At 51.1% G+C, this 11,207-nt stretch overlaps 1 protein-coding gene and 1 long non-coding RNA gene across 2 annotated transcripts; one reads left to right on the forward strand and one right to left on the reverse strand.

Annotated features, from left to right (window-relative positions):
• Nucleotides 1–2,633: 2,633 nt before the first annotated feature.
• LOC118005925 lies at nucleotides 2,634–5,617 on the reverse strand. The gene is made up of 4 exons (XR_004677900.1): nucleotides 5,577–5,617; nucleotides 5,407–5,491; nucleotides 3,299–3,433; nucleotides 2,634–2,859 (listed from the first exon to the last, which is right to left on the reverse strand). It is a non-coding gene; the product is annotated as an uncharacterized LOC118005925 (long non-coding RNA).
• DNAJB1 (DnaJ heat shock protein family (Hsp40) member B1) lies at nucleotides 4,737–8,984 on the forward strand. The gene is made up of 3 exons (XM_034998320.1): nucleotides 4,737–5,060; nucleotides 6,684–7,264; nucleotides 7,552–8,984. Exons 1-3 carry the CDS (start codon nucleotides 4,850–4,852, stop codon nucleotides 7,780–7,782), a joined length of 1,023 nt encoding a protein of 340 aa, XP_034854211.1. The 5' UTR covers nucleotides 4,737–4,849; the 3' UTR covers nucleotides 7,783–8,984.
• The last annotated feature ends 2,223 nt before the right edge of the window (nucleotides 8,985–11,207 follow it).

Below are 11,207 nucleotides of genomic sequence, written 5' to 3' on the forward strand. Positions count from 1 at the left end.
CTTCAGAATGAAGACTGGCCACTTTGTTCAAACCATTCTTGAGTCTGGCTCCTTTCACTAACATAATGCACTATGCCTGTCAGTTAGGGACAGCTAGACCCTGCTTGTGTCCTCAGCACCCCCAGCACAGTGGCTAATTCATAACAGTCACAACTAGTTTGCTGAGCCAACTGTAATAAGCCCCTTACAGCAATTTCCAAAGGGGAAATTCCAGAAAGGTCTGGTGCTGTGGCAGTGCCGAAGGATAAGCAGGGGGCTCCTTGGATCTCAGATTTGGGGGAACCCATGGTCATTTGAATGTTGAAGTTCTGGTGTGTCTGTCTCATAAGCGCCTTTTGTATTTCCCAGGTGCAGGTAAGGTAGGATCTTGATTTCTCTGGGAACCTGGCTTGGCTTGTTTTGGGGTATGTGATGGAGCTGGTTCAAGCTGTGTGAGAGAAGGTGAAGCCTAGAGTGGACAAGCCAGGGCTGGTTAGCAACTTTCCACTGTGTCAGGAACCCCAGAGAGAGGCTAACCAAGTCCTACCCTGTCTTGCCTTTTTTATTTGTTTTTAAGTCCATAGAATTTTCTTTTTATTGAGCTATAATTTACATACAGTAAAATTTACCTTTTTTAGTGTACAGCTCTGAATATATACAGTTGTGTAACTAACATCACAGTTCAGATATGGAACATTTCCACCATCCCCCCAAATTCCCCTGTCTCCCTTTGTAGCACATCCCAGCCCAGGGCAACCAGTGATGTGCTTTCTGCCTAAATACTTTTACCTTTTCCAGAATGCCTTATAAAATGGAATCACAAGAGTAGGACTCAGACAGCCTTTTGAGTCTGGCTCCTTTCACTAACATAATGCATTTGAGGTTCATCTGCATTGTTTTCTGTACCAGTAGCTCAGTCCTTTCTTATGGCTGAATATATTCCATCATGTGGCTAGACCACAGTTTGTTTATCCATTCTCCCACTGAAGAACATTTAGGGTTTTTTTTGGTTTTTTTTTTTTTTAAAGATTTTATTTATTTATTTGAGAGAGAGAATGAGATAGAGAGCATGAGAGGGGGGAGGGTCAGAGAGAGAGGCAGACTCCCTGCTGAGCAGGGAGCCCGATGCGGGACTCGATCCTGGGACTCCAGGATCATGACCTGAGCCGAAGGCAGTCGCTTAACCAACTGAGCCACCCAGGCGCCCCGAACATTTAGGTTTTAATGGCTGTTGATAATTACAAATCAAGCTTTGATAAACATCGCTCATGGGCTTTTATGTGAACATAGGTTTTTTTGGTTGTTGTTTTTTTTTTTGAGAGAGTCACTCTTTCTTTTTTAATTTTATTTTATTATGTTAATCACCATACATTACATCATTAGTTTTTGATATAGTGTTCCATGATTCATTGTTTGCATATAACACCCAGTGCTCCATGCAGAACGTGCCCTCTTTAATACCCATCACCAGGCTAACCCATCCCCCTACCCCCCTTCCCTCTAGAACCCTCAGTTTGTTCCTCAGAGTCCATGTTCTCTCATGGTAGGTTTTTATTTCACATGGTATTCCACCAGGGGTGGGATTGTTGGTTCATATGGCTATAGTGCTTTTGAAGGTCTTTTTGATGAAGAGAAGCAGAGTTGAAAACTCATTTTCTAAAAAGGAAGGCTTTATCATCATCTGAATCACACTGTATGTGAGCTGAGTGCTTACCGTAAACACTGAGTGTGCTAAACACTTTACACTTCAGCATTTTGCTCACTGGGTGACCTCAGGCAAGTCACCATGACCTCTCAGAACCTCGGTTTTCCTACCTGCAAAATGCAGGTAACACTAGGCCAACCCCATAGGATTATTGCAAAGATTAAATGAATTAATACATATGGAGCACTTGGAGCCAGCTTGGCACATAGTAGGGCCGTGTCAGTGTCAGCTGTTATTATAATGTTCATTTCCTGGCCCCTCTCAATTTCATCCCCATAGCAACCCTGGGAGTTAAGATCTATTCTAATCTCCATTTTATGGAGCACACACCTAATGCTCCAAGAGATCAAGCAAGTTGTGCAAGATCACACAGGCAGTAAATAAGTAAATAGTGGGTCCCAGATTTCAGCTGAGGCTGACTGACTCCAGACTCACCTCCTTTGTTCCTATATCAGCCCGGTTTCTCCTAAAGAAACGGAACTGGGATATATGTGTTTGTGAATGTGTGTGTGTGTGAATTAAAAGACGTATTTCAAGGCATTGGCTTACATGATTGTGGGTGCTAGCAGGGCAAGTCTAAAATCTGCAGGGCAGATCAGCAGGCTAGAAACTCTTGGCCAGGAGCTGACACTTCTTCCTCAGGGAAACCTCAGTATTATTTGCTTTCAAAGCCTTTCCACTGATTGGATGAGACCCATCCCCATTATCCAGGATCATCTCCTGTACTTAAGTCAACTGATTATAGACATTAACTTAACCACATCTACAAAATACTTTCACAACAACACTTAGATTAGTGGGTTTTTTTGTTTTTGGTTTTTTTTTTAAAGATTTTATTTATTTATTTGACAGAGAGAGAGACAGTGAGAGCAGGAACACAAGCAGGGGGAGTAGTAGAGGGAGAAGCAGGCTTCCCGCAGAGCAGGGAGCCCGATGCGGGGCTCAATCCCAGGACCCCGGGATCATGACCTGAGCCGAAGGCAGCCGCTTAACGACTGAGCCACCCAGGCACCCCTAGATTAGTGTTTAATTGAACATCTGGGTACTATAGCCCAGCCAAACTGATGCATAAAATTAACCATCTCATCTTCTCTGAGTTGAGAGCTCAAGGTCTGTGGAGGCCACTTTTCCAGTAACATACTGAAGTGTCCGGTGAGTGTCCAGGACAAAAAATCCTAAGGAGAGGTGTTGGGGTTATTTTGTGTATTTTGGGGAGCATACAAAAATTCCTGAACATGACTCAGGCTTACTCAAGGAAGGGGGAGTCCCCAGCCCTAAGTTTGCCTCCAAATACAAAGACACGCAAAGCCTTGTGAAGACCTTTGGAGGTCTTCACATTTGTAACTCTAAATTAAATTTATACTATGAAATACTAGCATGTAACCATGAGGAAGTTCACAAGTGCTGGGTTTTCCTTCATGATGAGAACTCTCCTGCTATTTATTTATGTAACTTATTTTTTTATTTATGTAACTTTTTAAAATTTGAATTATTTCTCCCCTATGACGGTTCAGGACCCCTGCTGTACTATACTGATGAATGCCCAGCCCAGACCCATCATCCTCCCAGGTTGGCCAGTGTATGCACTAATCCAGTCCTTACTGACATGGTTACCTTTGGTGGGGTCAGTGAGTGGCCAAGGATGGCAAGCATCCCCCAACTGGAAAGCAGGGGAAAGCCATGGTCTTCTTTCTCAGAAGTCTCAGCTTACACCAGGGCGGCAGTCATCAGAAGCATTTTGCTGTGGTGCTGCCAGAAAGGGGGTGGCTCAGCAGCCCATCATTCAGCAAGATGGTTAGTCACCCCTTTGATAGTACTTCCTCTGTGCCAGGTCTGTCCTATGCATTTTACAAATGTTGACTCACAAGGCAGGTACAACTACCACCCCCATTGTACAGATGAGGGAACTGAGGCCCCAGATGGTTCAGTAACCAGCCCAAGGTCATGCAGCCAGGAAGTGCTGAAACTGGGAATGAAACCTGCTGCCTGGCCCAGAGCCAGCGTCACACCACCCTGCCCTCCCAAGTAGGTCTTCCAGGAACCTCCCACCTCAACCACCACCACTACCTACCCCTTCTTTCCTATGGCCTTCTCAGGTGGTACCCCTTTCTGAGGCTCCTTTCCCCATCAGCCCTTTGACCACAGGCACCCCAGACTCTCAGAACCAAAGGGGATCATAGACCCTCAGAGGTGTATGACACATCCATGTCCCCCCAAATCATAAATGTAGTGGGGATAAAAATGAAGCAGGTGCATTAAAAACAGGCAGGAATACTTATGAAGTGTCCACTGTGACTGGGTGCCAAATACTGGCAACTGCAGGTTGGGAGGGAGGTGTTTTAGCATGAAGACCAAAGCACAGGATAATTTCAGATTTGACAGGTGGTATTGAGAAAATGGTAAAGTGAAAGGCATGAGGAGCCTTTTTCCCCGGAGAAATCACTCCGGGGAGGTGAGCTTTGGTCCCGGGGCCTCACCTTGCTTTATAGGAACCTGTAAGGTGAGGACAGGGACAGTCCTGGGGCTCCTAATTTCATTCTCCCCATAGCCAAGAAAAGAGGGCGGGTGGGTATTTTTATTGCCTTGTTACAGAAGTCGGGGTAGGGGGGTACCTAGGGCAAGGCAAGGTTAGCCACCTTGCTCAGAATCACCCGGGGAGGGGGGGGAAGGCCGTGAGAAGCGGGCGATTGGTTCTACCGTCACCTGGGGAAGGGCGGGGCAGCCTCGAGGGGCGGGGCCGCATTCAGCCCCGCCCCCTCCCGAGCGGTGTGTCGTAACCTATTGACCCAGGCTGGGGACAGCACACGCGGCCGGCGGGGGTCAGCGAAGGCAGTGAAAGAAGGTCGTGATTGGCTCCCCATAAGGTGGGCGGGGCCTTCGTCGCTCGGTGCGCGCGCCGCGGGGAGGCGTTGCCGAAGGCGGAGTGGGAAGGGGCATGGGCCGCGCGCGGGCGGCCGTTGGCGGCGCAGCCCCGCCCCGGATGTCGCGCGTCGCGGACTGGGAGGCAGCGATTGGTCGGAGCGGCGCGGGGGGCGGGGCGGAAGGTTCTGGAGGGGGCTGGCGGGCTCTGGAAGCTTCCGCCGGACGGGTATATAGAGTCCGGGACGGGGCGGCGGCGAAGCCGGGGTGCGGCGACAGCTGGGTGGTGGGCCGCAGGCGGGGGCTATGGGCAAGGACTATTACCAGACGCTGGGCCTGGCCCGCGGCGCGTCGGACGAGGAAATCAAGCGGGCTTACCGCCGCCAGGCGCTGCGCTACCACCCGGACAAGAACAAGGAGCCCGGCGCCGAGGAGAAGTTCAAGGAGATCGCCGAGGCCTACGACGTGCTCAGCGACCCGCGCAAGCGCGAGATCTTTGACCGCTACGGGGAAGAAGGTGCGTGCGCGCGCGGCTAGGGGCGCGCCCTCGCCGTTTGACAGGAGGAGAAACCCAGGCCCCGCGGCCGGGCTGTGGCATCCCGGGGGACGCCCCGGGCCCGGTGGGCGAGCGCCCCCGCCCTCCGGCCACGCGGGCCTCCGCCCTCGGATTGGCGGCCTCCCGATGGGAGGAGGAGTCCTGGCCGCGCTGCTTGCCCAGAAGCTTCTAGCATGTCTGCGGTTGCCCCTCCCTAGGCGCCTCCACCCACGTCCCCGAGCGGTCCCGGGGGTGCGGGTGCGGACGGGGGGAGGACCGAAGCTGAGCCGGGCCCGTGGCACCGCGGCCCCGGCAGTCCGGGACTCACCTGAGCCGAGGTGGCAGGCCTGGCATCCAGGGGCGCAGGGTGGGGCTTCTGGCTGCGCGTCGGGCTCGACCTGCGAGCGGCGAGCCTGCGGATGAGCGCGCGGATTAGCGCCGACCTCGCTCCGGGGCCCCTGCGAGGGCGGAGTGAGGTAATCCCCGTAAAGTGCTTACCTAACCTGGTGCCAGGCACGTAGATGGCAGCCAGCACACGAGCGCAGTCCAGGTGCGGGGAGCCGTGGCACCCGCCTCTGCCCGGCCTCCTCGGCGCAGGCCTCTCGGGCCAAGAGAAGGAAGCTGTCTTGTTGTCCACTTGCCCGTGGATGACTCAGACTGGTTTCTGGGCTGAGTCTTAAGAAATAAAGTGGCTTTTTATGTAAGGATGGTGGCAATTAGTGCCAGGGTGTGAGAATTTGAAAAGCTGCGTTTATCGTTTTGCTTTCATTTCTGCTCCTCACGCATTCTTAGCTCTTGAGTATTTCTAAGAGTCAACACTTACTGAGCACTGATCCTGGAGTGCCTTTTTTATCTGATCTTTTTTTTTTTTTTTTTACGATTTTTTTATTATTTGACAGAGAGATAGAGAGCACAAGTAGGCAAAGAAGCAGGCAGATGGAGAGGGAGAAGCAGGCTCCCCGCAGAGCAGGGAGCCCGATGCGGGACTCGATCCCAGGACCCTGGGATCATGACCTGAGCCGAAGGCAGCCGCCCAACCGACTGAGCCACCCAGGCGCCCCTCATCTGATCTCTTAATGAATTTTTTGTAAGTTTTCATCTCTTTGTGGGGAGGATAGGTCAGTCAAGAAGTGGAAATTCCGTGGCCTCTGCAGGGAGCCCTTGAGCCCCTTGCCACTGTCCTGGCACACTGAAGTACCTGGAGGGGGCGATTGGGAGTCGGACTCTGGCTTAGGGTTCTTCTTTACTCTTCCTGACAGGCTAAAAAAAAATTCCACCCCCCACCCTTCATGGTTCTCAAGTTTTTTTCCCTTAGTGAAAGCTCCTCGATGGGGCACCTGTTGGTTAAGCGACTGCCTTTGGCTCAGGTTATGATCCTGGAGTCCCAGGATTGAGTCCTGTATTGGGCTCCCTGCTCAGCGGGGAGTTTGCTTCTCCCTCTGACCCTTTCCCCTCTCATGCACACATGCTCTCTCTCTCATTCTCATTTTCTCTCTCTCAAATAAATAAAAGTTTAAAAAAAATTTTTTTTTAGAAAGCTTCTCGAGAGAGGAAAGAGAGAAGCTCACCACCAACCATCTGATTTCTTCTGATTTTGCCTTTCAGGTCTAAAGGGTGGTGGCCACAGTGTTGGGAGCAGTGGTGGTGCTAACGGTACCTCTTTCAGCTACACATTCCATGGAGACCCTCATGCCATGTTTGCAGAGTTCTTCGGTGGCCGAAATCCCTTTGACACCTTTTTTGGGCAGCGGAATGGGGAGGAAGGCATGGACATTGATGACGCGTTCTCTGGCTTCCCCATGGGCATGGGTGGCTTCACCAACGTGCAGTTTGGCCGTTCCCGTCCAGCCCAAGAGCCCACCCGAAAGAAGCAAGATCCCCCCGTCACCCACGACCTTAGGGTCTCGCTTGAAGAGATCTATAGCGGCTGTACCAAGAAGATGAAAATCTCCCATAAGCGGCTGAACCCCGATGGAAAGAGCATTCGCAATGAAGACAAGATCTTGACCATCGAAGTGAAGCGGGGGTGGAAAGAAGGGACGAAAATCACCTTCCCCAAGGAAGGCGACCAGACCTCCAACAACATTCCAGCTGACATTGTCTTTGTTTTAAAGGACAAGCCACACAATATCTTTAAGAGAGATGGTTCTGATGTCATTTACCCAGCCAGGATCAGCCTTCGGGAGGTAGGATACTAATAAGTAGAGTACTGTGTGTGGAGGGAGATGGTTGGTTTTTGAAGTTGTTAGGTATTTGGTTGACAGGTATGTCTGAGCACTTTGGAGCCAGGCTTGGGAGGATACAGCAAAAACAAGACTGACCCGGGCTCTGTTTTCCCAGAGCTTTCCAGATCTGGGGGCAAGGTCTTAGCTACAGGGGCCTGATGGTGCTTCCCGTACATCAAAAAGCTTCTGGGCAGGAGTTGAGCATCCTAAGCTGCCTTCCATCTAACGTTCTTTCTTTGCTCTCTAAGGCTCTGTGTGGCTGCACAGTGAACGTACCCACTCTGGACGGCAGGACCATACCTGTTGTGTTCAAAGATGTCATCAGGCCTGGCATGCGGCGAAAAGTTCCTGGAGAAGGCCTCCCCCTCCCCAAAACGCCCGAGAAACGCGGGGACCTCGTTATTGAGTTCGAAGTAATCTTCCCTGAAAGGATTCCCCAGACGTCAAAAACCGTACTTGAGCAAGTTCTTCCAATATAGTCACCTGTGTTTCCCAAGGACTGACCAGGGACCTTTCCAGAGCTCAAGGATTTCCGGACCGTTCCACCAGTTGTGGACCCGTGAGAGGGCGGGAGGGCCCAGGGAGGGCTTTCGTACTGCTGAATGTTTTCCAGAGAATATATTACAATCTTTCAAAGTCGTGCACTAGACTTAAGTGGTTTTTCGAGCGATAGGGCGGCAGGTGGTGGGGACAGCAGGAGAAGGCATTCCAGTCTGTCACACTGGTTCCTGCAGCCCTCCCGGGATGGGCCCACACCCTCCTCCAGGCCCTGCCCATGGGCGAGAGAGAGGCAGACCCACAGCTGGACTTGATGCGTCTGTAGTCCCTTGACTTGTGGCTGTTAGGTGGTGTCAACCTGCCGTCTTGGTTACCAGACCCTGTACACGCCTCAGTTTCTGTTGTGTGATCGGTTCGTGTTTTATTCTGTAAAATAGTCTCCCACGTCTTGCTCTTCCCCTGAAGAATCCTATTTTCTCTTTTTGCCATCTCAAATTGAGAACCAACTTAGATTGTTTTTGCAAAACTGCCCGGCCGGCGCCCACAAGCAATACCTCTTGTTCCAGCAAGACCAAGGGAGCCAGCCTTATGTGAATGAGTTGCATAGACACTTCTCCCTGGAGGGTCAGGGGCCCTGGACAGAGCAGGGGACCTTCTCGACCCCTGACTCTGAGGCCGAGTGCACTCACTTATGGGTCACACTTTTTATTTTTTATTTTTCTTTTATCTGTAAGGCAATTTTTTGGCACACCTGGGGCTTACAGGTGGCCCAGGTGATTTTTCATTTAATGAACTCTGGACTCTTTCAAAAGGATCTGATCCTTTTGAATTTTGCACAGCTCTAGATATAATCCCTTTTGATAAAAGGGTCTTTGCTTCTGATTGCAGGAGCACTGTGGAACGTCTGTAAATATGTTTTTATAATTCTGTGTATTGTTGGTGTGTCCTCAAAGGAAACCAGTCCACGGCAGCTGCTGCTCTCTGTACAGGGCCACGATGGAATTCAGAAGGAACCTTGGGAGTTGGGAGGGGGGCCGGGTTGGAACAAGTGTCTGTTCCCTGCAGGCCAGTCTGGTGCTCAGACCTTCAGACTCATTGTAAGTTGCCACTGCCAACACGAGACCAAAGCGTGTGACTTGTCAATGTGCAGCACGACAGCATTAAAGACTGATGCTAAACCTCAGGGGAGCGGTCCTGCGACTCTGTTTGAGGGTTTTGCTGACGGGCTGGTGCGGTGGCTGGGCGTCCCTCCAGAGGCAGGCAGGGTGGAAGGGAAGGGCCGGGGAAGGAGAGGGTGGGTGGGCGCGGAGGCAGGAGTCCTCTGCAAGGGAGAGATAAGTCTCCCTTCCTGGGCTGCATGCGGAGTAGAGAACGTCATCCCATCTGGACTCGATCCAGGCACCCAAAGAGCCCTGTGGATTTAAGAACTGGTTTTACGAAGGTTGGGCCGGAGTTAATTCCCTTCCCCATCTTCCAGGGCCCGGTTGCTGGGGCCCAGGGGAGGTGCGTGGTCTGCCCTTATGATCCCCCTCCACTCCTTTCTTGCTAGAGCAGGCTGGGTGTCAGGCAGGCCCCGGCCAAACCAGACGAATTCCAGCCCAGGGCTGACTCCGCCCTGGAGAAGACCCATTTCCGGCCCTGGCTTCATTGGCAGGCCACTGAAGCTGCTTTTCCTTTGTAACTTTTTTTAAGGAACTGGTTTTATTACAAGGTAAGTAATTATATAGGCTTAAAACAACGTATTGCTACTTTGCTACAAAATGTCTTGAAGTAAAAACTTAAATAACAGCCTGTTTAAAATCAACCCAGGAGTGGCTTTCCCTTCCTACTGAAACAATCTAACCACTGAAAATGGTGTAGGAGCTGCGTTGTCCCAAGAGAAGTTTCTGCAAGTGATGGGAATGTTTTCTATCTTTAAATGAAAATGCTTTAAGATTCAATAAAATACATTGAGCTTCTCAGTTGCTGCAGTCACACAGCCAGTGGTGGCTGTCGGACGGCGGAAATGCAGAGGGCTTCATCCCCAGATGTAGGCTATGCCGCAGGGAGCCCAGAGGACGCCATTCTAGTTGGGAGGTGACCTTGCACATCAGGGCCAAAAGAGGTTTACCGAACTGCCTCAGGCACCCAAGATGACATTTACTACAGAATTGGCCCTGGCCTCGGTCGGAGTCACAGACCCCCAGGAGTACCATCCCTGCGCCCCAGTCTCTACCTACAAAGCAGGTCCTTGTGACCTTCGCGTCCAAGTCACCGACACAGAAGTGCACAAAGCCTCTAAGTACACACGGTTCTGAGAACTAGAAAGAACCTACCTAGAGCGGTGCGTGGGGCAGTGGGTCTCTTGAGGAAACTGTTCATAGTGAAGGGGACAGAGAGGACTCAGGTGGGCAGAAAACCTGCCCCTCAGACCCGTTCCTTGGCCACAGTGGACTGAGCTGTGTGTGTCCGGAGGTGTCCGGTGTGTGTGCTGGCAGACTTCACCCTCGCCTGCTCGGCTTCCCTGGAACAGATTGGCTGTACTTTCCCATGTGGACTCTCAGCACATTTCAGAGCCCCTTCTGTGTCGGTATGTGTGGAGCTGCCTCTTTTTAACCCACTCACCTGAATCCACCATACCTGCAGGGTCGCGTTATAACGTGATTTAAACAGTACGAAACTCCATGTACGTTTGGCCCGTGAAGAGAAGTTGAGTCCCCTCCATCCTCTGGGCCTACAGTTCCCTTTCCTGCTGTCCGCAGTATGGGCAAGCCATGGCATCAGAGAGCTTTTCCTTTAGAAAAAGAAGAAAATAGACTTTGGGGCATTCTCTGAGAGTCTGTTTATATAAGCATAAGCATAATTTCTAAATTTTTAGGGTCTTTTTGGCTATGTAATCACAGTACTAAACTCTGGAGGGGACAGAATGAAAATCCTCTCCCCCACCCTGCAGTTCAAGTCCACCCTCAGCAAATGTCTCCAGTTTCTCACGTACCTTTCCTGAGATGCCGCACAAATCAACTTTTTTTTTTTTAAGATTTTATTTATTTATTTGACAGACAGCGAGAGGGAACACAAGCAGGGGAGTGGGAGAGGGAGAAGCAGGTTTCCCGCTGAGCAGGGAGCCCGACGTGGGGCTCGAGCCCCAGACCCTGGGATCATGACCTGAGCCGAAGGCAGACGTCTAACGACTGAGCCACCCGGGCGCCCCCAACTTCTCTTTTTTTATACAAATGGTATGTACTGTACACTGCATTTTGCCCCCTCACGTATGGGGGAAATAAAGAGCTTCTTCATTCCTGTTATTGTACCCCTTTATTCTGCCAGGACTACTCACCTGGGTGTGAAGATCCAGATCAGTGTTTGGTGGCCCCTACCTCTCCCTTAGCCATTGTTTTTGCTTCCAGATTTTGAATCCCAGGACAAC

The sequence above is a fragment of the Mirounga leonina genome, unplaced genomic scaffold (genome assembly GCF_011800145.1).
Source record: "Mirounga leonina isolate KUSES-001 unplaced genomic scaffold, KU_Mleo_1.0 Mir_94, whole genome shotgun sequence".
In the NCBI taxonomy this organism is placed as follows: Eukaryota; Metazoa; Chordata; class Mammalia; order Carnivora; family Phocidae; genus Mirounga; species Mirounga leonina.

Coding starts and splice junctions, on each gene's coding strand:
- DNAJB1 (XM_034998320.1), top strand. CDS start 4,850: ATGGGCAAGGACTATTACCAGACGCTGGGCCTGGCCCGCGGCGCGTCG. Junction 5,061..6,683: donor TGACCGCTACGGGGAAGAAG/GTGCGTGCGCGC, acceptor TTTGCCTTTCAG/GTCTAAAGGGTGGTGGCCAC. Junction 7,265..7,551: donor CCAGGATCAGCCTTCGGGAG/GTAGGATACTAA, acceptor TTGCTCTCTAAG/GCTCTGTGTGGCTGCACAGT.